The 25,423-nt window shown below is 37.6% G+C and overlaps 1 protein-coding gene across 1 annotated transcript; it reads left to right on the top strand.

The window, feature by feature from the left end:
* Positions 1–9,505: 9,505 nt before the first annotated feature.
* On the top strand, positions 9,506–15,995 carry MUC7 (mucin 7, secreted). The gene is made up of 2 exons (XM_008530684.2): positions 9,506–9,559; positions 14,593–15,995. Exons 1-2 carry the CDS (start codon positions 9,506–9,508, stop codon positions 15,943–15,945), a joined length of 1,407 nt encoding a protein of 468 aa, XP_008528906.2. The 3' UTR covers positions 15,946–15,995.
* Positions 15,996–25,423: the final 9,428 nt, after the last annotated feature.

Raw genomic sequence — 25,423 nt, 5'->3', positions numbered from 1 at the left:
TGTCAGCTACCAATTAAGCCTTGCTAAGAATTTACTAAGGGCTTCTACGTGTGTTATAATGTCCTCTGGGCCAATGGAGGGAACAAAGATGATGACCAAATGGTTGTACCAGTGGAAAGTAGAATGCGCCCACCTGACCTCGAAGAGAGGGAGGTCGCAGCTTTAGGAACTTGACCTGGTTGTGCATACCACACATGTTGGTCAGAGGAGGCAGCATTGTCAAGCGTGAGGATATGGACTGGGGGGTGGGACATGCCGGACTAGGAGGCCCACATTCTCCCCTCTTTCAGTGGTGCATGTTCCATTCAGGTGGAGGGCATTTCAACAGATCCAGCTTGCAGCAGGACAAAGGGATCCCAGTGGAGACTGAGTAGTTCCCCCTCACCCAAGGGTGCAAAGTAACTTGCCCATCCCAGTGGGACGTCCCATTGCAAATTTCAGTAGATACTTTTCCCAGGCATGATGGGGCTTGGTGTTTTCACTAGCATAGTATGTTGATTCATGGTGAGAGGTGGGGCAATGGCTGTCTCCTATGACTACTATACCTTTACAGTACTGGGTGTGTCAGCAGGGGTCCCCAGTCTAGCACATAAGGCAACAGGCCCTACCAAATGATCATTCAAATGTATTGAAGCCTGGGGCAGTACTTTGGTCCACCTGGCCAAGGTGGTTTTACCTGTTAGTAATTTAATCTGCTTCTTTAATATTCCATTTATCCTTTCTACCAACCCTGCTGCTTGCAGATTAGGGGGAGATGGAACCTCCTTTCAATGTCACGGTCTTTTGCCCACTCTTGCACATCATGAGCTTTGAAATGTGACTCCCATCACTGTTTATTCAACAACGGTATCTGTCAAATAATCTAATCCCTTCTAATCCCCTAATGGTGCCAGCCTGGTTTGTGAGGTGACAGGAGAAAGTCTGGATTAGGCCAGATGCAGTGTCCACACAAAAGCATATTTTGAACCCTCATTCTGATCTCCTCCAATAAATATTTAATAATGAAAGCCTCAATACTTTCCCCTAAAATTAAGAAAAAAGAATTTTGTATATAATCACCACCTTTATATAAGATTGTACTGAGATTCTAGCAAGGGTAAAAAGCTATAAGGCAAAATGCAATTGGAATGGTAAAAAAAACTATCATCTATGTAGAAATCCCAAAGTAATCTGGAAAAAAAGCCATTAGAATTAATAAGTGAGTTTAGCAAGGTTGAAGGATACGTAGTTATTATGCAAACGTCAATTCTATCTCTATATACGAGGAATGAACAATTGAAAACTGAAATAAAAAATACTATTTACAATAGCATCCAAAATACTAAATACTTATGAATGAATGAAACAGAATAATTTGCAAGAGCTATACAAGCAAACTGTAGAACAGTGCTATGAGTAATTAAATAAGACCCAAATAAGTGGACACAGATACCACATTTAGGGATTGGAAGACTTAACATAGTTTTAATTCTCTCCAAACTAGTCTACAGACTAAATGCAACCAGAATCAAAATCTCAGTGTGATTTTTTCTGTGGAAATTGACAAGCTGATTCTAAAATCTATATGGAAAGTCAAAGGAATCAGCACAGTCGAAACAATTTTGTAAAAGAGGAACAAACTTGGAGTACTTACACTTCCTAATTTAAAACAACATAAAGCAACAGTAATCAACACGATGTGGTATTGCTGTAAAGACAGACGTAATGATCCACGGAACAGAACAGGCAATCCAGCAATAACCCCCACATATATAGTCAATTGATCTTTTGTAAAGATCAAGTACTTGCCCTTGGTACTCCCTACTCCTAGACCTCGCCCAGTATGCTAACACCTGTTAAAATCTAGTGTTCTGTCGCTGCCATCCTGTGTGCCTCCATTTCTAAACGTCACCCGTTCCCTTCTGGATTTTGTATTGCTGCCTCTCAACTGTCTGTCAGGAGACTCTCCAGTGGATAGTAACCCCTGGTGCCAACTGCTTACCTGATTCACATCTATTGTCTGTTGACTGCACCCTTCGAATGCCATCTTCTATCCACTATACTGAGCTACTTCCGAGAAACTGCAGATGGCACCATCCCCAAGAAGCCCATCTCAGTGAATGTATCAAGCCAAATCCTGGCTCCTCAAGACCTCCATCAAGCCATTTAAGTGAACCAGGACCAGACATCCCTAAGATACATCAGGAGATACCTCATCTCCCAATCCTGCTCTCTGACACTGAGTTCACCATACTGGTAAAGTCCATTAAATCTGTTGAAGTTCTATCACTTAGAAAGTTCTGCCTTTAAGGCATTTGAGCTAGTTATATCCTCCAGTGACATAAGTCCTTACACACAATTCACTTATCCTAACACCTCCAATCTTAGTTAGCCCGTCATATTTTGCATCTAATAATCACAAAGAGGAGTTCCTCTGAAATGCTTCTGTAACCTCATTGTTCTTGTCTCAAGCCAATCTGGGGTGAGATGTGGCTTTTTTCAGATTCTGCTTGTGTAGTGATTCAAAATTCACTTTATCAGGTATAACTGCAAGGGCTTAGTTTCTTTGGCAAGCTTTATAAAATATTGATAACTTTGTTCTATTCAACCTGAAAACATCCTTTTTTTGGTGCTGTGGTTCTGCACATGAGTCTCTACTTTTAGGTCTGTGCCAAGATCCCTACCCAGCTGCAAGCATTTTCTGCGAGCCTGTGACAATGTTGTGAGTTAATTTCCACAACTGTCAGTGGGAAGACAAATTCTGGAATGTGTTCCAAACTGAATATGGATTTCCCCATTGGGCAGAGACATGGATGTCACAAAAAACTCTACCTGTGTAACACTGTCTATCTGCTTCCTTGTTGCCATAATTCTGGAATGCTTACATCTAACAGTTTCACAGATAATAATAGCTAACACTTATTCGGCATTTACTTTGTGTCAGATACCGCTAAGTATGTATCACTCATTATCCCACTTAATCTTCACAATAACTCCACAAGGTAAATCCCATAATCATATACATATATTGCTAATGAGGAAACTAAATCTCAGAAGAGTTGAATAACTTAAGCAAAGTCAGACAGCTAATAAGTCAGAGGGTAGAGCTCAGACAATTAAATATATAGCCCAATTCTACACCAATCACTGTAAAATACACTAAACTCTTACAGAAAATATTCCTGTTTTATTTCTTTAAAGACTTTTAAAAATAGGTGAACCCAAACATTAAATGGTGAAATAGATTTTCCTTAAAAAATTCCTCTAATTGAAACAGGAATCAGCAAACTTGTTTTGTAAAGGGTCAGGTAGTAAATATTTTAGGCTTTGTGGGTATTTTCTGTTGTTGTTTGTTTTTATAGTCCTTTAAAAATGTAAAAACCATTCTTCATTTGGGCACAAAACCAGGCCACAGGCCAAATTAGGCCCCCATACCATTGTTTACCAAAGCCCGCTCTAGTAGTAAACTGGTTACCATCTTCACTAAATCTAACTTATAATACACATTTCATTCTATAACTTTTTCATAAACTCAGTCAGACCCTTCTTTATTATTTCTTCTCTTAGAGTACAAATTCCTTCCTAAGACATGTTAGGGTCCCTCTTGCTACGACTGCAGGGAAACAGCCTCAAAATCATTGCAAGTTGACTTTGCCTTTGCCAGTATCTTTCCTTTCTTTTTTGATAGCACTCAGCTAATCAGAGGAAAGATTTCTCCACATTCAGAGCTCTTCTCTTGCTTCCCTTCTTATATTTGGCACAAACAAAAGAAAAACTATGGCCTTCCAGTTTTCCCATGCAACCTGCCCTGTGACTGTCTCTTTAATGAGATGTCCCCGTTTGTTTTGTTTTAATCAGAAGTAGTTCTGAGAGTCTTTCCTTCCTTTGTAATGTTCACCTGTCTAATCTGTCTCTCAGATCAGGTGGAATTTAAGCAATCTCTTCTCAGGAACTGCTTAGACAAAGAATCAGATTGTTTTTAATACTTTATTACATAAAAGTTGAAAAATTACAAATATCTTAATATATTCCATAACATTTATTTTAAGTTTTTTATCCCTTCCTGGAAAAAATAACTGACACAAAGAAAAAAAGTTTTAAGCAAATTTTTTAGAAGACTGGACTATATTTAAATACCGTCTTTATCACAGACATCAGTTGACCTTCTTGTGCTCAGAAAGTGAGATTCTACCCTTTACAAAAATTTACAGGACTCAAGAATATGCCAGAAAAAAACATTTCCTCTTCAACTACTACTCTATTTATTACATGTCTGCATTAAAATGATAAGGTAATAAATACAAATGCTGTTAACCTAGTTCACAACTCTACCTGAGCAATTCTTTTATGTGGAGGCCTAACCATGCAGAGACGCCGAGAATCACCTCCGCGATTCTTGCTGCGAACGTCCACTGATCCTGCTATCCCCTATAGAATGACCTGTTTCTTTCCCTGCCCTTTAAGTCCAAGCCCTTCTTATCCTATGCTTTAGTCCCCCCTTCCAATGCAAAATGCCATCTTTAAAGTAGACCTAAAACTTCAGAGGGAGACACAACAATTGCAGAAATAATTGTAATTTCTCTCAATAAGGAAGAGCCTTACTCAATGAACGATTTAGCTTCAGTTTTGCTGAACCCAAACCAGAAGAAAATAACAAAATGAAATTTTAAGATCAAAATAGAAGGAAAAAAAAGATCTCCAGGCTAAAAAGGGTTAGTTTTAGAAAATTGAAGCCAGAGGTATAAAGCTGATACAAAAGGTATAGTCATGACAAAGAAATATTGACAAGCTAACTTAAGTGGGGAAAAGGGAAAATATTAAATGAGGCATTTTAAAGTACAAACTATCTAACCTTCCCCTAATAAACATACTTAGAGAAAGTAGTATTAAAAAGATTTCAATGTTACCATTATCCATTGTTAGTCTACTGACTTTGTTACGTTAAGCAATATGAGTGCCCCCACAGATTTCCACAGCACTATACTTGCTTCAAATAATTGTTCTAGATCATTGATAACTATGAAGTATATGGAAGTACTTTGAAAATGAAAAGAATTTAGGCACAGTTAAGATAGGACAGATGATACAGATAAAACTGATCGTGGTAGGAAATCAAAAACTAAAGAAGATGCACATAATTCTCTTTACTTTTTTCTTGCATATCTAGACATAAATTAGATTAGATAGTCCCTGCTAAGACTAGCCAAAGCTGAGACGCTGCTCTCCACCACTTTCCCAGGCCAATCTTCCCTTGTGCGTAGCCAAATTCTCTTTCTCTTAACTTCAGATCACTTCTCTAAACCTGTAACTGGATTCCATAGATAGACTCTCTCAGCTTGCAAAAACCTTCTCAAAACTCTAAAGGAAGTCAACTCTCAACTTTAATAAAACTAAAAGATACATTTCAAACTACAAAGACAAATCCTAAAATAATATTGATACAGTAAAAGCTGTCTTATTCCACTGATTGAAATAATTGATGTTCTCCATATTCTAAATACATTTTACGAAGGATTAGAAAGCATAAAACAATCTGAAAAATCCATGGGGCTGAGGTCAAGGTAGAAAGCAGGTTGGTAAAAGCCTTCTACTATGAATTCTACCTTACTGGACTTTTCAATTAACCAACATCTGGTCCTGATTGAATCAGATAAGAAACTTCTTCTTTCTTTCCAACTGTGAAACATTTTTGTGTAGAGGTGAGAGTGTAATGAGGAGCAGAAAAGCAGCCGTAGCTTTTCTATTCCAGAAGAGCAAAACTCAATGAGTAGTATACTGTGAGCTTAACATGTGCAGCCCCATGTCACAACACCCAGTGCTAATTTAAAATATGGCATAATGGTGAATTATAGTCTATATGTTAGTAATTTTCATACATTATTTCCAAAATTTGTACAACTGACATATGCTACTGTATGATCACGAGTTCCTAAAATGCCAAGCAGCTCCAACACTGCAAGAATATTAAAGGAATAAATGATACTCATTATTTATTGAAAAATAAAACCTGAAAGGCACTAGATTAGGTTTGGACAGGTTCAGTTATTCTTATACTTTTCCAACATTTAAAGAAAACTGAATCTGCTATCTTCTGGTGTGAATCAAGACTGTAGATAAATTAGACATTTCTAGAAATCCTATTAATTTTTTCAGATCATTAAAAATCATCAACTAAGTGAGCAATAACTTAAGGTGATTTGAGAATTGTTCTAATGAAGTCATGAACTCAGAAAAACTTGTTTCATGTTAATAAAAATTCTACTCCACAGTCAATTTTGATCACAACAAGCACATTGTAAATACATGTCACTGGCTACTAGCAAAAAAGAGGGAACAAAATTGACATTACAACCCACATCCACTAACTCAATGGTATGTCAAAAACTTCTCCTACTTCCCTTTGATGGCAATTCGATACCTGAGGGCTTACAATTCAAAAGCACCATATCAGGCTCTAAATTATCTGTCATTCTCACAACAACTTTGTAAGGTAGATGTTACCCTTATTTTACAGATAGGAAAAGTGAGGTTTAGAGAAATGAGATAACTTGACAAATATTATATTGCTACTACGTGGAGAAGCAAGGAATCAAACTCAAACCATATAACTTCTGAACCTGCCCTCGGAGACCATATGTGAAAAAGAACAAACTGACTGGCTAAAAGTGGAATGAGAGTTTCAAAATCGTATTCCAGCTTGACAATTTCATTTGGTAGAAAAATCTAACCTTTATAAAAATGGGTCTTAAATTTCTTTCTAAAAATAAATATTTGTAAGACATCTGGTCTAGTCATTTGAGAAATCAATATCATGGGGGAAAAGAGGGAAGACCATTCTACGACAAAAGAAACTAGAGTCATAACAAGTAAAAGTAACACATGGCCCTTATTTGAGTCCTGGTTAGAACAAAACAACTAAAAATACTTTTGACAAAACTCAGGAAATTTGAATACGGACTGAGTTTTAGATTATATGTGTGAATTATTAATGTTGTTAGATGTTGCTGGTGCTGTGTTATAAAAGGGTTTTTTAGAGAAAAATACTGAAATATTTATAGATTAACTATCATGATTTCTGTAATTTACATTAAAATATTTCAGCAAAACAATCAATTAAGTATCTATAGCAAAATGTTAACAACTGTGAAATCTAGGGAATGGATATATAGTTGTGCATTATTCTACTCTCCTCATTTTGTTGTATGTTTGAATTTTTTTCAAAATAACAAATCAAAAATTTAAAAATTGCTCATATCAAAAACTTCAATGTTTGGGGGCCAGGCCAGTGGCATAGCAGTTAAGTTTGCACATTCTGCTTTGGCAGCCCAGGGATCACCAGTTCAGATCCCAGGTGTGGACCTACGCACTGCTTGTCAAGCCATGCTGTGGCCGGCGTCCCACAAATAAAGTAGAGGAAGACGAGCACGGATGTTAGCTCAGGGCCAGTCTTCTTCAGCAAAAAGAGGAGTATTGGCGGCAGATGTTATCTCAGGGTTAATCTTCCTCAAAAAAAAAATTTCTACGTTTATCTTTCAGCTCTGAAACAACTGTCCTTGACCAGTATTTAGAATCGTTATTTTTCTTAATCCTCTGCCCTTTGTTAAATCATATTTCTTGACAGAGGAAAAATGATGTTCCATCGCAAGAACTGTCAGGGGAAACCCCTCTGCTTACTTTGAGAGGCCAACAGGAAAGGGTGGAAGATCTGTTCCTGCTTGGAAGACCTGGGCCGTGCTTGTTTAAGTCTCCTTAAAAGTCATCAATCACTGTCATGCTTGGCAATCAGGTAAATTATTCATTGAGAACCTCTTATTGTCACCATGTTCATCAGGAAGAAACTGATGCACAAAGGACTACTGTCAACCTCAGTGAATTACAACTATCCTTTCTTTGTCTTTGAAATCAAATTCTTTAACAGAAGAGACCTTATCCTAAATGCAATAAATGATCTCTTTCCAAAAAACTCAACTGGAGAGCTATAAAACGTGAAAATTCTCTTGGCCTTTCTCCTTCTTTGCTTCCAGTTACCATCCTAAAAGGATCAGCTGAAGGCAATCAACCGGATTGAACATCCTAAGAAGAAAGAGTCACACCACGCCAGGTATATGGATATTTTAGATATATCAGGGACTAACGTATTCTAACGTAAGCTACGCAGCTTTCAAGTTATACACATATACTAAATAATAGAGGTAGTTATTGTAATACAATTATTCTCCCCTTTTCTCATGAACTGCTAAACTATGTGATAACAGACCCAATTCATATGTTATTGGAAGAAAATATGTTCAGTGGGGAATGTTTTTTAATATTGAAAATAAAGAGAAGGAAGTCTGATAGGACATTAGGAACCAGATAAAATAATCATAATAATTCCTTTCTCCAGTTGGGCCAGATGGTTTTCTTCCTGGTATACTAGCAGTATAATAACAACCACCACCGAGCCTTTATCGTGGACCAGACATTGTCCTCAGAACAATTTGTAGAATATGTTATTCCAGGCAATCCTCAGGGCAATCTTAAAATGTAAGACTGCGACTCACTCAAGGTCACAAAGTAAGTGGTAGAGTTCGGATTTAAACTAAGTATGACTGACTCTAACACCAGTTTGATAAACCACACTGCTATCTTGTGAAGTGTACTTGATCTGACGGCACACCACACTGACGTGTGCACACTAATTTACTTACCCTAATAGGCACTGCGGCTACATAATAATTTAACCCTTATTTCATTTTCTGAAATCACGCTGACATGTACATATTGTATACATGATCAAAAGAAGAAAAATAAAAGGCCATGTCCCCTCCCTTACTCTCCCCTCCTACAAGTTGTAGGCAAAAGCACAATTATCTTTGGTAGCAGTTACTCAAAAAAAAAATTGATTAAATCTGTACTATGTGCTAAAGACAGTAATATAAAAATGAAATAGAACATAACTCCTGTCCTTTAGGGATTGAGAAAAAGGACATCAAATGGCAAAATCTGCAGTAGAATGAAGTCTAGAGAAGAGTCCATTCAACATGGTTCTTGGTCCTAAGTGACAGCTTCATAATACAGAAACAAGGAACACCTCCCTTGCTTAAAAGATCATGGAACATGTACAAAACCATGTTCAGCAAATAGTAGTTTGTATGATGGTTCACCAAACAGGGAAGCTTCTAGAATTAGAATAGGAATAAGAAGAAATTTTTTCCTTCTGTTATTGCTAAACTTCCTAAGATCCTGCCCTTCCTAGGCGATCTTTAGTATCAGTGGAAAATACTCATGCTAAGAGGTAGATACAAGAATAATTCTTGACTCTCTTCCATTGCTTTCTTTCTGAAAGAATGTGTTCTGGCTTGAAGTAATTTTGTCTCACCACTATGAAGTGAAAATACATATATAATTTTCAGAAACCATCGTTCTCTTTTAAGCAGTTCCTTCTAACAAAAATAAGTCATTTACCAAAATGCATCCCTTTCCCACAATATCATAATTAATAGTGAGCCACTTTTCTGCTTTTCCCAGAAGCCATAAGGAAAACATGAAAACTCTGCCACTGCTGGTGTGCATCTGTGCACTGAGTGCTTGCTTCTCAGTAAGTATCCACCCAAATAACTTTTATTCTTATATACCAATAGCCAACATTTAGTGGGTATACCCAATTGTGACTTCAAAAGCACAACATGCAATTCCTATTTCCAAGAAGCTTGATATCTTTTCTTTTCTGTGAAACATAAGACAACAGATAATTAAAGCACAAGTAAATGATTTGTTTCACTTAATCAATATTTACATAGCACCAACTTTATCACAGGTGTGATAAGATCACATGGAGATGCAAAAGATAGGTCATGTGGGACCATATTGGTGTAGAAAAATGGAATTCATTCTCAGAATGTCAGGAAGACTCTGGATGATTGTAGTGCCCCCAGGGGAATGACATGACTGTGGCCTTGGGGGAAAACAGATTGCAGGGGCCAAAAGTTGAGGCAAAGAGACCAGTCAACAAGCTATAGCAGTGGTCCAGATGAAAAATGATGGTGACTTGCACTACATGTCAGCAATTAAAATGAAAGATGAGGGTGGATTTAAGACATATTTTGGCGATTGTCTACCATAACTTCGGCTGGATTGGGTGTGTAGTTAAAGAAATAAATGAGCAAAACAGTTCTGTTTTAGAAGGGTTAAATTTGAAATGGATATTAGATTTCTACAAGGAGATGTCACAAGCCAACTGGATATACATTGTCTGGAGCTCAGAAAGAAGTCAAGGGGTAAAGTCTACTTTTAGAATGTATTTGAAGCCATGGAACCTTACAAGATCACCTAAAGAGAAAATTTTGGAAGTTTGGATATAGATAGAGAAAATGAAGGAACCACAAAAGGGGACAGGAAAGTACGGTTTTCAAAACCAAGAGAAGATTACAAAATGGACCCTACCTTTAAAATTTAACTTATTAAAAAATTATTATAACCACACATATTCAGGCCTTAAATCCTTATCAACTAATATGTGAATGGAGATTATAGCAATCTTACAGTCATAATTTTGTGGGTTTTTTTGAGAAAGACTAGCTCTGAGCTAACATCTGCCAATCCTCCTCTTTTTGCTGAGGAAGACTGGCCCTGAGCTAACGTCCATGCCCATCTTCCTCTACTTTATATGTGGGACGCCTGCCACAGCATGGCTTGCCAAGTGGTGCCACATCAGCACCTGGGATCCCACCCAGCGAATCCTGGGCCGCTGAAGTGGAACATGCGCGCTTAACCGCTGCACCACTGGGCCGGCCCCAACAGTCATAATTTTTACACCTATACTGTGATTTACAATCTATAAATGCATATGTTCTCATCTACTCTTCAACAGCCTTGTGAAGCATATACTGTTACTGCTATTTTCACACAGCAAAATTGTGCTTTATAGATAGATTGTGGTTCAAAAGTCATCTGGATGTTCAGATGATGGGCTTAAGCCCATATCTTCTGAGCCCAGTTTGAGTGCATTTTCTGCTATAATCACAGAAATGAGCACCAGGGCCCAGGGAAAATCGCAAGATGGTTTTTTGGGGGTGGATACTATGTGGTGAGGGAGGATCTGAGAGTATCCAAGAGTAAACTGCATCCACTTTATCAGTTCTCCTGCTCTCTCTCTCTACTCTTTGCAGTCCTAATATTCAGAAGCCTTATTCAACATACCCAGCCCCATTCAATAAATCTACATTCCACTTCTCTACCCTTCCTTCAAATTTGTCAAAATAAATGTGAACAAACACATATACGTATACAGCCTTAGAGCTGTATCACCTTGAATCGTTATTAATTTTAATCTTCCTTTCCCAAGAAACCATAAATATCTTTGACCTTGCACTCTCCTAGTCTACTTCCTTTCTATTTCTCTTCTTCTTTCACAGCTTATTTTTTCCTCCTCCTCCAACTCCCAAAATCTGGCATTCCTCTAGTTATTTTAGGAATCTTCCTCTTCCTCCTACCCATCCTTTCTTGCTCCAAGGATTATGTGCCTCTCTACACTTCCCCTCCCTGACTCCAGCCCACTCTCCCCTCAAAAGTGTGGTTTGTCTGTGGAGACACATTCCCCTAAAAGTTACTTAATCTCTCTGGGACTCAGTTTCCTCATCTGTGTAATGAGGAGAATAATAGTACCCACCTTAGGGTGTTGCTAAAGAATCAAGTAAAATTATATTTGTAAACCAATCAGAATAGGGAATAACACAAAGTAATGCTGTATAAGAATTTTTTATAAAAGTAAATAGCAGATGTGAACAGGCAAATGAGCATACCTTTAACACACTCTTCCTGGCTTATCTATATTTCTTACAAGCACCTCCATACTTCAGATATCTAAGCTCAAACCCTTAGAGGTATTTTCAACACCCCCCCACACAAGCCCAATTCCCATCAACAAGCTCTGTTAAAGGCATCTCTAACTGCCAATTATAATAATTACTCAACATATTTTAAGTAAACTAGTCAAACTGGTCATTTGATACATGTTCTATGCTAAGCTAATATTAAAATCAATATGATTTTTTTTTCCTTCTTCTCTCCAAAGCTCCCCAGTACATAGTCGTATATTTTAGATGTGGGTCCTTCCAGTTGTGTCATATGGGGTGCCACCTCAGCATGTCTTGATGAGTGGTGGTAGGTCCGCGCCCAGGATCCAAACAGGCAAAACCCTGGGCCAGCGAAGCTCAGTGTGCAAACCCAACCACTCGGCCACAGGGGTGGTCCCAAAATCAATATGATTTTAATTAATTTCCTTCATATCAAAATGTCATAGATATTATTTTGGTCACCTAAATTAAAATAGCTGAAACTTTTTCGCATCCTAATAAGCACTTTTAAATGTTAAGATTTTATTCAAGGAGAAATTAGTGTTTTTATTATCAATTCCATGCATTTGTTCATTCAATAAATATCTAACAAGTACCTGTTATGTGCCCTCCAGGCATAGTTCTAGGAATCGGGCAGAGATTAACAAAATAAAGTCACCGCCCTCATGAAATTGACCATCTGATTAAGAGAATGAAGAGCATAGGTATTTCAAAGCATAGAAATCACAGAATTAGACTTTGGATCTGGAATTTAATTTAATCCAAATCATTTCATAAATGAGTAAACTGAGAGCCAATGATCCAAAGTCACTCATTTAACAGTAGGTGTAGGATGGACCCAGACGTCCCCTGATGGTCTGCTGCGGTGTGTTTCAAAAACCTTCCTCTAAGGTGTGGGAGTTCTTCACACCATCCTCAGAGACCACCAGGAAAGGGGGAGACTGAGCCACTGGAATGTGAGGCCCCCAATCCTGCTTCAATCAGAGCAGTTTCATGATTATCCGGATCACACATTGAATCTCCAGGGAAAGATTTGCTTGAATGATGAGACCCGCTTACTTCATATTAGAAAACTACTGCCCTCCACTGGAGAGGATCTCCTGAGAGGGTCCATGGTCAGGGAAGAATCCTGGGTTCAGAATTACAGACTCTGAATTTCTATGCCCTTTTAAGAGAGCTCTATGCAAAAGCATTAACATTATGTGGGTCAGAGGCCATTACCTTAACTTATGGATATTCTCAGTTAAAAACTGAAATGTCCTAGATAATTTAAGTTTTTTAAACAATTAATGCCTTTCGAAGTTATTTTTGAGGCTTGGTATACCAGTCTCTGAGCAAGTTCTCTAGCTAAACAACTCTGCTAGTCACTGAGAAGTTGTCACTTTACCTGTGCTAAACTCTGTCTCTGAAGACAGCTTTATAGTGTGGGACTGGAATGATTTATGTATTTGGTGGTCTAAAAAGTCTTTATGTGGAATTTTCAGCAGGAAAAATGTAACCTATTCTTGTTTGGAACTTTGGAATGTGCCCCCTTATCCTTATGCTAATATTTCTTTTCTCCAATTTAAATTAATATAATTGATAATTTAAAAGTCTAGTATGAGATGGAATACAGAAATAAAAGAAGGATATAGACAAATTGTAGTATGTTTAAAGATAAGAAAATGAAACAGTGATGGTACTCTAACTCCAATAACGTCAGCAATGGCTAAAGGAACTAAGAATGCTAATCTTACAGAACAGCCAGATGGCATGGTAGGTATTTTCAAATTCTGAAGGGCTCCAGGATCTCCTATGTGCTGCCAAAGCACAGAATTAATACCAAGAATGGGAATCTGAAGAAACAAATCTCTATTCAGTTAAGAATGGAAATGCCAAGAAATGAACTCCGTTCAGTATCAAGAACTCTCTACCAGGCCACCTTGGGAGACAGGGTAGCGAGTTCTCGACCAGAAAAGGTGGTCAAGCACAGGCTGGCAAGCCAGTCAGGAGGTGTACTGGTATAAGATCAGGTATCAGATGGACAGCTGGACTAGATCAGTGTTCTTTTCAGATGTGAGCACCTTTGAGAAATCCTGAAACCTATAGGTCCCCTAACCCCACAAAATGCATAAACATGCATAATTTTTCTGCAGAATCGTAGGATTGATGAACCCCCTGAGTTTCTGTAATTCTAATATTTATAATGATAATGTTAAAAGGTAATGGCGAAAGTTCTTTCTCCAATTTAAGAAGGCTAAAAACTAAGTTTCCTGCGATATGGAAAATCTGAAGCTGAGGTGGTGTATTTGTTTGTGAAGTTGGTTGTTTGGGTTTTTGTTATTGTTCGTTTTTTGGTTTTGATGACGGTGGATATGAGGGGTGTGATTCAGAAAGGACTCCTGGTCTCAGTTGAAATTCTTTGACTGAAGTTTCACGGACAGAGTGCAGCAAGCTGGGAGCCCTTTTGCTCACGCCTCTAGCAGTAACTTGACCAGGTTCTACCAGAGACACTGCAAGCACAAACGGGCAGATCTAGCTGATTGTCCAGGCTTGAGCCCACAGGAATATATCCATCCCGGCTGGCTGTGAAATAAACACTTGACAAAATGAAACTCTCTAAGAGCAAGCTGTTATTGAAATTTGGTGAAATTAGAAGGATAATCATTCAACCCACTGAAATCCAGTTTCCAATCCCAAAACTTCACAAATATGCTCACCCCACATTCAGCAACAATCCCCTAGTTGATAAATCAAAAGATGTTTTCATTTCTTCTACTTTCTTTCTCTTTTACAGCTCAGTGAAGGTCATACACAGCAACAGAAAGTACTTCACAAAAAGATTAATGTCCATCGATATACATTAGACCACCACTCACCATTTCATCCCCAATTTCGACCTGACAGGAACCTATTAATTCAAAAGCATTTCCTTTTTAATCAACCCAGACCCTGGAAGCCTTCAAATCCAAGAAGAAAATACAAGGGGCCAAAACATGTCAAGCCACCTAAACATCCAGCTAAAAATGACACTGGGGTCAACAATAATACCTCAGAGGCTACCACTCAAGTCCCATCTGTGGAACCCACATCTACTTCCACCAAAATTGTTCCCTCTCCAAGTGTGACAATCCTTGCTCCGGATGCTACCACAACGGCAAGAGAAAATAACGGCAACACAGGCTTGTCTGCAACTACACCATCACCACCATCTTCCCCAGCTCTGCCAGACACCACAGCCGCCCCGCCTATATCTTCCCCAGCTACAGCACCTTCCCCAGCTACACCAGACACCACAGCTGCCCCACCTACACCTTCCCCAGCTACATCAGCACCACCACCTTACCCAGCTACAGCAGACACCACAGCTGTCCCACCTACATCTCCCCCAGCTACATCAGCACCACCATCTTCCCAAGCTACACCAGAGACCACAGCTGCCCCACCTACATCTCCCCCAGCTACGCCAGCACCACCATCTTCCCAAGCTACACCAGAGACCACAGCTGCCCCACCTACATCTCCCCCAGCTACGCCAGCACCACCATCTTCCCAAGCTACACCACAGACCACAGCTGCCCCACCTACATCTCCCCCAGCTACATCAGCACCACCATCTTCCCAAGCTACACCAGAGACCACAGCTGCCCCACCTACATCTCCCCCAGCTACGCCAGCACCACCATCTTCCCAAGCTACACCAGAGACCACAGCTGCCCCACCTACATCTCCCCCAGCTACGCCAGCACCACCATCTTCCCAAGCTACACCAGAGACCACAGCTGCCTCACCTACATCTCCCCCAGCTACATCAGCACCACCATCTTCCCATGCTACACCAGAGACCACAGCTGCCCCACCTACATCTCCCCCAGCTATGCCAGCACCACCATCTTCCCCACCTTCACCAGAGACCACAGCTGCCCCAGATACCACACCCAATCCTTCCCCAACCACTCCTGACACTTCCCAAACTCCAGCTGAACCCACAACCCAAACTCCTACTCCAGCCATTACTCAAACTACTAGTGTTGAACAAACAACTTCATCTTCTCCCCAAGATACATTTCCTCAATTCTGGTTAGCTCTTAATAAGCTATGGGAGCAATTTTGGCGTATTACAGCAGCAATAGTGCATCATACGCTGTGAAGTGTTCTGTCATTAGATATGGTTTATGAATACATAACTACCACCTTTACTTTTACCACCAATCTCAAAGTGAAATAAAAATATTCCTCAGATTTAAAGTGCTATCACTAATCTTGTCACCTAGTCTAACTAGTCACCTCACATGATCTATTAGCAAGGAAAAACACCTCTATCCACAAATCAGTTGCATGACCATAATTTAAGATCACTTTATGGAACCTACAGAGATAGCCCACTGACAGGAGAAAAAGTCATTTAATAAAGAGAGAAAATTATATGGATCAGCAACCATTTACCTTTCCCTAAATGTTAGAAACTATAAGGCCACTACATTGTACCCCTAAATCAAAAACCTACCTGAATTACCCAACCCCACAAATATAAAGGGATAAAATTAGGTCTCTCCAAATGAACAAAAACATCTAAACATCTATAGATAGATCTATCATTGTATTACTGATTAGTGACAAAAACCCTTTAAACAATCATCTTAAAACTTTAAATGAAATTTCATTCCACAAAATGTGAGCTGAGAAAGGGGAAAGTGGATGTGAAGTGAAGACTTGAAGTGAATGAAAATGAAATCTGGCAGCCAAGACTCTGGCACCACATTTTTCAGAGCATGTAATTGGTTAGACTTCACGGTTGACATTTATTATATTATATCTAAGTTAATTTAGACCTGACGTGCTTGATTCTAGCCTCTGTGAACCACAAGAAGACTTTTTTTGTATGTTGCTCATAATATTTTACTATTAATTCAACTTTCTACTAATTTGATTAATTTACATTAATTCAATGTGAACTGCATTCAACAGTGAAATATCTTCTAAAACTTTTAGCCATATATTTGAGTGTATTTTAAAGCAAATCATACCAAACTACTGCCCTGATGTTGAGTTTGCAAAATGGCCTCTGAAAATAAATGCTGATTCTAGCCAGTAGAAGAATAAAAACTATCTATTTGGTATAAAGAGAGGATGTTAATTTGGGATGCGGAGGTACTTTTATTTTTACTACTACTAAGAACTCTGATGATTGTATTTAGATTTTTTGTCAACTAATAAAGACTTCACATGGCAATCCATTTTCATTGTGTGTATCTGGAAGCTCCTTGTCTCTCTCAGATTCTGAGTCAGGTGACTTGTCAACTCTGCCACTAGTTAGCCAGTGACTTTGGCAAGGCAATCAATATCTCAGAATATGTTTTTTTATCCTTCAAACAAAGTGGTTAATTTACTTAGATTAACTTAATCTTTACTTAAACTTATTACCAATCCAAATTCTGTGTTTGCCCTGTGCTGCTGAGATTGACAAAGACCGTCATCCCTCTCACTTACCTCTGTTCTTTCCAGTCTCATCATAGAGTACCTCTGTGCCTTCTTGAAAGAAGAATAGCAACTAGTCCTTTCCCTGGGAATATTCCCCAGTTTTAGAATGGCCAAGATATGCCATCTTGAGGCCGAAGACTTCACCATCAACAGCATACATTCATTTATATGAATTGGAATCCTAGGTTAACATCTAGAATGAAATGAAATGGAACAGAACAGAATAGAACAAAGAATTAATCACATTATCCTCAGCAAGAACTGTGTACATTACAATAAACACTATACCCAATTGCCTTCAGCATTGTGAGAGACAGAGAAGGGGAAGTGATCAATACATGCAGAAATGGGTTATTTGATCTATGGCTTATCAGTATTGATTTTCTGGTATATGATTATCTGTTTTGTCATTGTAAACAGACGGTTAACATTACACAATTTCTTTTTATTAACAGAACTTATGATTACTTAGAAAGCAAAATGAGGGAGAATTCTATCCCTTGTCGACAAAACTGTCTTTCACTTTTGTGAAATCCTACTATATTTTTTGTAAAGGAGAACATACAGATGAACATTTCTAAAGTTTGTGACAATTGTAATATTTTATTTGAATCTTTATAAATTGCCCTTAAAATAGCTTGTTTTATTGCTAAAAGAAAAGAATGAAGAAGTGAAAAATATAGAAGCACAGTTCAAGCTCAATTGCTAGATCTAGAAGCATAAGTGGCAATAACTTGGATAAAAATTTTGACTCTACTCAACAAACTTCAATTAAATTTGAGCCTCACCAAGGGAAGAAAGTAAGGTGTGCAAAACCAACGAAAATGACAGACTCTAATGCATTCTTCATAATGATATTCCTAAAAATTAAAGCTTAAAGCCTTCAAGTTTAAAAAGACACTGGAACCTGGCAGGATTTACTTCTTATAAAACCACTGAATATCTCCAAAGAAAGAAAATTCTAAGTGTAGGCAAAATTCCTTAGCTTTCCATGACTATTAATGAAAAATGCTTTTATATTTTATTTAGTTGAACATTATGGAAGCAAAAAGTGGATCATTAACACACTCAGAAAATTTTCCTTTTAGTGTATATGGATATATCATTTATGATTATTAAAGATAAATCAGCTAATAAATTAAAAACTACCACTCAATGATAACACATGTATTCATTTTCTCATTGCTGTTGTAACAAATTACCACAAACTGAGTGGCTTAAAGCAATAAAAATGTATTGTTTTATAGTTCCAAAGGTCAGAAGTCCTAAAATCAAAGTTGCAAGACTACATTCCTTCTGGAGGGTTAGGGGACAAACTGTTCCCTCGCCAGCTTCTCAAGGACACCTCCCTTCCTTGGCTTGTGGCCCCTTCCTTCATCTTCCAAGCCAGCAGCACAGCGTCTTCCAACCTCTCTCTCTGCTTTTGTCTTCACATCACCCGTTCTGACCCTGACTCTCCTGCCTCCCTCCTTTCCTTATAAGAACATTTGTGATTACACTGGGCTGACCAGGATGATCCAGGATAATCTCCTCATCTCAGGGTTCTTAACATCATGATATCTTCAAAGTCGCTTTTGTCACATAAAGTAACATACCGACAGGTCTGGAGATTTGGACATGCACATCTTTAAGGGGGCAATTATTCTGTCCACCACAATGCATTACTTCATCAGACACGTACTAAGACGAATATCTAGAAGCATTGTTTATCATACTGGTACAGTCTGGTATGTATTTTTGCCATTCAAGTTAATGACAGCCTTGTTAGAAGAAATTTTATGACTCTTTTGATGTATACCAGATATGTAATGTAGGGCAAGATAATTTTATACAGGATTAGTACTATTGTTTAAATTTAACTTCACACACAAGCAAATTAAATATATTTACAGAATTAGCAAAATTGGTCAATGTAAATTAAATCGGCAGATGTATTTATATTATTAGAAATATATTTACTTATAATTAAAAATTCCCATACCAATGCTCTTTTTAAAATTTTTTCAGCTTTATTGAGATGTAATTGACAGATAAAATTGTAAGATATTTAAAATGTACAATGTGATGATTTGATAAACATATACATTGTAAAAGGAGTCCCTTCATCAAGTTAATTAACACAACCATCACCCCAAATACTTCCTTTTTCTTTTTTTTGGTGAGAACACAAGTTCTACTCTCTTAGAAAATTTTACGCACTCCAGTGTTGTCAACTATAGTCACCATATTTTACATTAAATCCTCACACCTTATTGTTCTTACAACTGAAAAGCTCATACCCTTCTACCAACACCTCCCTATTTCTCCCACTAGCCCCTGGCAACCACTTTTCTACTCTCTGTTTCTAAAAGTTTGACTATTTTTTTGGTTAAGATTCCAGATATAAGTGATATCATGTAGCATTTGTCTTTCTCTGCCTGGTTCATTTCACTTAGCATAATGTCCTCCAGGTTCATCCATGTTGTTGCAAATGACAGGATTTCCCTTCTTTTTAAGGCTAATATTTCATTTTTTATGTATATACATATATATATAGTTATATTTTCTTGATCCATTCATGCACTGACAGACACTTAGGTTGTTTCCATACCTTGGCTATCATGAATAATGCTGCAATGAACATGGAAGTAAAATTATCTCTTCATAATAATGGTTTCATTTCCTTTGGATATATACTCAGATGTGGGATTGCTGGATCATATGGTGGTTCTATTTTTCATTTCTTTCCAGGGATGCAAGGATGGCTCAACATCTGTAAATCAATCAATATGATACACTACATAAACAAAATGAAAGAAAAAATCATATGATCATCTCAATAGATACAGAAAAAGCATTCAACAAAATTCAACACTCATTCATGATAAAAACTTTAAACAAACTGGTATAGAGGGAATGTACCTCAAGATAATAAAGGTCACATATGATAAGCCCACAGCTAACATCATACTCAACAGCGACACGATGGAAGCTATTCCTTTAAGATCAGGAACAAGATAATGATGCCTGCTCTCACCACTGTTATTCAACATAATACTGGAATCACGGCCTGAGAAGTTAAGCAAGATGAAGACATAAAAGGGATCCAAATTAGGAAGGAAGAAGTAAAATGTTCTCTATTTGCAGATCACATGATATTATATATAGAAAACCCTAAAAACCACCCAAACCTGTTAGATCTAATAAACAAATTCAGTAAAGTCGCAGAATACAAAATCAACATACCAAAATCAGTTGCATTTCTATACACTAACAACGAACTATAAGAAAGGGAAATTAAGAAAATAATTCCATTTATAATTGTATCAGAAAGAATAATAAAATAACTAAGAATAAATTTAACCTAGGAGGTGAAAGATGTGTAAACTGAAATCTATAAGACACTGAGGAAAGATATTAAAGAAGACACAAATAAATGGAAAGAATTTCATGCTCATGGACTGGAAGAATTAGTATTATTAAAATGTCCATCCTACTCAAAGCAAACTACACATTCAACGCAATCCCTATCAAAATTCCAATGGCACTTTTCAGAGAAATATAAAAAGGAATCCTAAAATTTGTTTGGACCCACAAAAGACCCTGAATAGCCAAGCACTCTTGAGAAAGAACAACAAAGTGGGAGGCATCATGCTTCCTGATTTCAAACTACATTACAAAGCTGTAGTAATCAAGACAGTATGATACCAGCATGAAAACAGACACACAAATCAATGGAACAGAACAGAGAGCCCAAATTAATTCTTGCATGTATGGTCAATTAATTTAGGACAAGGAGCCAAGAATACATAATGGGGAAGGAACAGTCCTTCAATAAATGATGTTGGGTAAACTGGACAGCCACATGCCAAAGAATAAAACTGGACCACTAACTTACACCATACACAAAAATCAATTCAAAATGGATTAAAGACTTGATCCTAAGACCTGAAACTATAAAACTCTTAGAAGAAAACATACAGGGTAAGCTCCTTGACATTGGTCTTGGTGATGATTTTTTTAATTTGACATCAAAAGCAAAGGCAACAAAAGCAAAATTAACAAGTAGGATTACATCAAACTAAAATCTGTTCAGCAAGAAAACCATCAATAAAATGAAGTCAGCCTATGAAAATGGGAGAAAAAAATATTTTCAAACCACATATCTGATAAGAGGTAAATATCCAAAATATACAAAGAGCTCATACAACTCAGTAGTAAAAAAAAACCAAATAACCCAATTTAAAAATTGGCAAAGCACTTGAATAGACATTTTTAAAAGAAGACATACAAATGGCCAACAGGTACATGAAAAGGTGCTCAACATCACTAATCATCACGGAAATGCAAATCAAAACCTCAATGACATGTCACCTCACACTAGTTAGGATGACTGTTACCAAAAAACAAGCTATAACAAATGCTGGTGAGGATGTGGAGAAAAGGAAACACTTGTACATGTTGGTGGGAATGTAAGCTGGTGCAGCCACTATACAAAATAGTATGGAGGTTCTTCAAGAAATTAAAAATAGAACTATCATATGATCCAGCAATCCCACTTCCGGATATATGTCCAAAGGAAACAAAATCATCATAGTGAGAAGATATCTCCAAGGTACGGAAACAACCTAAGTGTCCATCAGTGCATGAATGGATCAAGAAAATGTGGTCCATACACAATGAAATATTAGCCTTTAAAAAGAAGGAAATCCTGTTATTTCTGATAACATGGATGAACCTGGAGAGCTCTATGTTAAGTGAAATAAGCCAGACAGAGAAAGAAAATACTGCATGATAACACTTATATCTGGAACCTTAACAACAACAACAAAATAGTCAAACTCATGGAAACAGAGAGTAGAAAAATGGTTACCAGGGGCTGGGGGGTGGGAGAAATAGGGAAATGTTGATAGAAGGGTACAAACTTTCAGTTATAAGAACAATAAATTCTGAGGATCTAATGTATGACACACTGACTAAATTTACTAGGAGAGTAGAACTAATGTTCTCACAAAAAAAAAGGAAATATATGAGGTGATGGTTGTGTTAATTAACTTGATGAAGGGAATTCTTTCACAACGTATATTGTGATGGTATATGTATACCAAATCATCACATTGCATACTTTAAATATCTTACAATTTTATTTGTCAACTATTTCTCAATAAAGCTGAAAAACAATGAATGAGGAAATCCTGTGTGTTTGACATGAATTCAAGATAGATGATTAAGTGAAAAAAAGCAAGGTGCAGAATAATACATACAGTACACTATATTTTTTGTAAAAGAGTGGAGAAAATATACATGTTTATGTACACATGTATATATATATATATACATACATACACACATATACATATTCCTTATATTTTTTAAAAATACTGTATGAATAAGCCAGCATCTTTTAAAAATAGTTACCTAAAACAGGGATGAGACAGGTAAGAGGGAACACCATGGAAACTAGACTTCTGTGTTTATACCTTTGTGAATCGTGTAAACATTTTGAACCATGTAAATATATTACCTATTAAAATATAAATTTTAATTGAAAAAGGTGACAAAAAACAATAAACATAATAAATATGTAAATCATATAGTACGTTATATAGTATAGTGTAATAGTTTTCTATTCCTGCTGTAACAAATTACGACAAACTTGGTGGCTTAAACTCCACAAATTTATTCTTTATGGTTCTGTAGGTCAGAAGTCAGACACGGTCTCGCTGGGCTAAATCACGGTGTGGGCAGCGCTGAGCTCCTTCCTGCAGGCTCTGGGGAAGAATCACTTCCTTGTCTTTCCAACTTCTAGAGGCCCCGTTTCTCCATCTTCAAAGTCTGCAGTATTGCGCCTTTCTATGTCTTTTTTCTGGAGTCACTTCTCCCTCTGAGTTTCTTCTGTCTCTTTCTTCTGGTTTTTTCTTTTTTGCAGGTTTATTCCCATTTTAAGAGTCCTTGTGATTATATTGGGCCCACCAGGCAATCCAGGATAATATCCCTATTTTAAAATTGGATGATTAGTCCCCCTCACTGCATCTGCAACCTTAATTCCCTTTCTGTCATGTAACCCAACATACTTACAGGTTCCGGAGACTAGGATATGGACATGTTTAAAGGTCATTATTCTGCCTAGCATGTTATGTCAAAGGGAATAAGCGTATGAAAGAAAGAACAAGGAGAACTGATGAGAACATGGTGCTATTTTAAATAGAGTGGGAAGAGGTAAGCCTTACTGAGAAGGAGGACATTTGGGGCAAGATAGAAAGGAAAAATCCACCTCGCCATCTGGTCTCCTTGTTGTTCTTCTAACCAAACACTCGCCGAACTCAGGGCCTGTGCACAACTGTTTTCCCTGCATGCAACTCCCTTCACTCAGATATCTGCACAGTTGACTCCTTTCCTTCCTTTATATTTTACTCAAAAATAGTGAAAGAGAAAGTGGGGCATATTGTAGTGGCCAAACTTAGCAGTGACATACATTTCTTCTGTTCGTATTCTGTTGGCCAAAACCAGACACAAGGCCCCTACATACAAACATGGTGAGAATTTCCATTTAGCTGTGTTGCCAAGAACTAAAAGATGGGTTTGGTGAGCATCTAGCCAATGTCTTCCATGTCTTTTCTATACAATAGGACAGCACATGAAACTGTTTCGTGTACTTTTGAAAGATTTAGTAAATATTTGCCAGAGTCCCTGGCTATCTGGAAGGTAAATTGAATGTTATGGGTACAAAGCTACCATAAAAAATTGGGCATCTTAGTATTAATGATAGTGGGAATCCAATGATCCAAAAGAATTTACATAGCTTAATCCCAGGACATAAAATTTACTGCAAGAATGTGGCTTGAAGAATCACGGTGTTCCTCAATAATGAACAGATATGAAAAGAACTCCTGCCAAACATCATAACTACCATTTCTTTGTGTGGATAAAGATTATCAGTCGAGAAGTGACTTCCCCTTCCAACAACACTTCCTCCTACCTCCAATAAATCCTGACGGCTAGAAGAAGCAGTATATCCCTTAAAAAGCTCTCTCATATGATTCAGCTGCCATCCTGAGAAAGCCATAAGACAGTTACTGGCCACCATCAAACTTCTGCACCATTTTGACCTATCCATGAGAAGAAGTCTCCCACTCACTAAGGTAGGTACTGGGAACTCTGGATTTGAGACTTTTGAATTCTACTTTTACTCAGATCTTTTTGCATACAAATCTTGTAGCATTATATTCTCTCTTCATATTTATTATTTTGAAAATATGGAAGTTTTATCCTAAAGAAAAAAATTTGAAACAGAAACTTAGTTTTCAATTTATGTAGGGGAAACTGAGATAAAAAGTACATTTTCTTGGCAGGGATACAAAGAATTTCTAGAAGGAGAGGACCTGGTCACTAAGCAAAGTTATATGAAAGGGAAAGCCTCAGCAGATGGAAGGCATCTGAGGCTGCCCTGAGCCAGGACAGTGATAAACACACCTTTGTTACACCTCTAGGATAATCAGGTTTCCTTCTGCTTTTGTTATAAATAATCTTACACACGACTTCTTTTTTTTTTTTTTTTAAGGTATGCTTTCTGCTGAGGTAGATCAGCCCTGAGCTAACATCTGTTGCCAATCTTCCTCTTCTTTTTTTCTTTCTTTTTCTCCCCAAAGCCACAGTACATAGTTGTATATCCTAGTTGTAAGTCCTTCTAGTTCTTCTATATGGGATGCTGCCACAGCATGGCCTGCTGAGCAGTGTGTAGGTCCATGCCCAGAATCTGAACTAGCGAACCCCAGATCACCAAAGTGGACCACAAAAACCCAACCACTCAGCCACGGGGCTGGCCCTATGACTTCTATTTTACATTATTTTACATTATTTTAGACACTGAGCTTCTTACTACAGGCAACTTGCTTTAGATATGTCCTTATCCCCGACTGTGCCTAGCACAGAGCCTGGCATAGAGAAATCATGCAACAAATGCCTCTTAAATAATCTAAGAAGCTGAGGATTTGGAAATTGAGATATCTGAAATGATCGTAATCATATAAGGCCCATACAATTAGAAGTCATTTTATCTCTTTCGAAGTGTTTCACATTATTAGGCATTTATGGTGAGCCCACGAGAAAGATAGCATTTTATTCTTTTACAAATAAAAACACTTTTGGTCTTCGTCTGACTCCCATCC

The sequence above is a fragment of the Equus przewalskii genome, chromosome 3 (assembly GCF_037783145.1).
Source record: "Equus przewalskii isolate Varuska chromosome 3, EquPr2, whole genome shotgun sequence".
In the NCBI taxonomy this organism is placed as follows: domain Eukaryota; kingdom Metazoa; phylum Chordata; class Mammalia; order Perissodactyla; family Equidae; genus Equus; species Equus przewalskii.
This window is presented reverse-complemented; position numbering and strand designations above follow the sequence as displayed.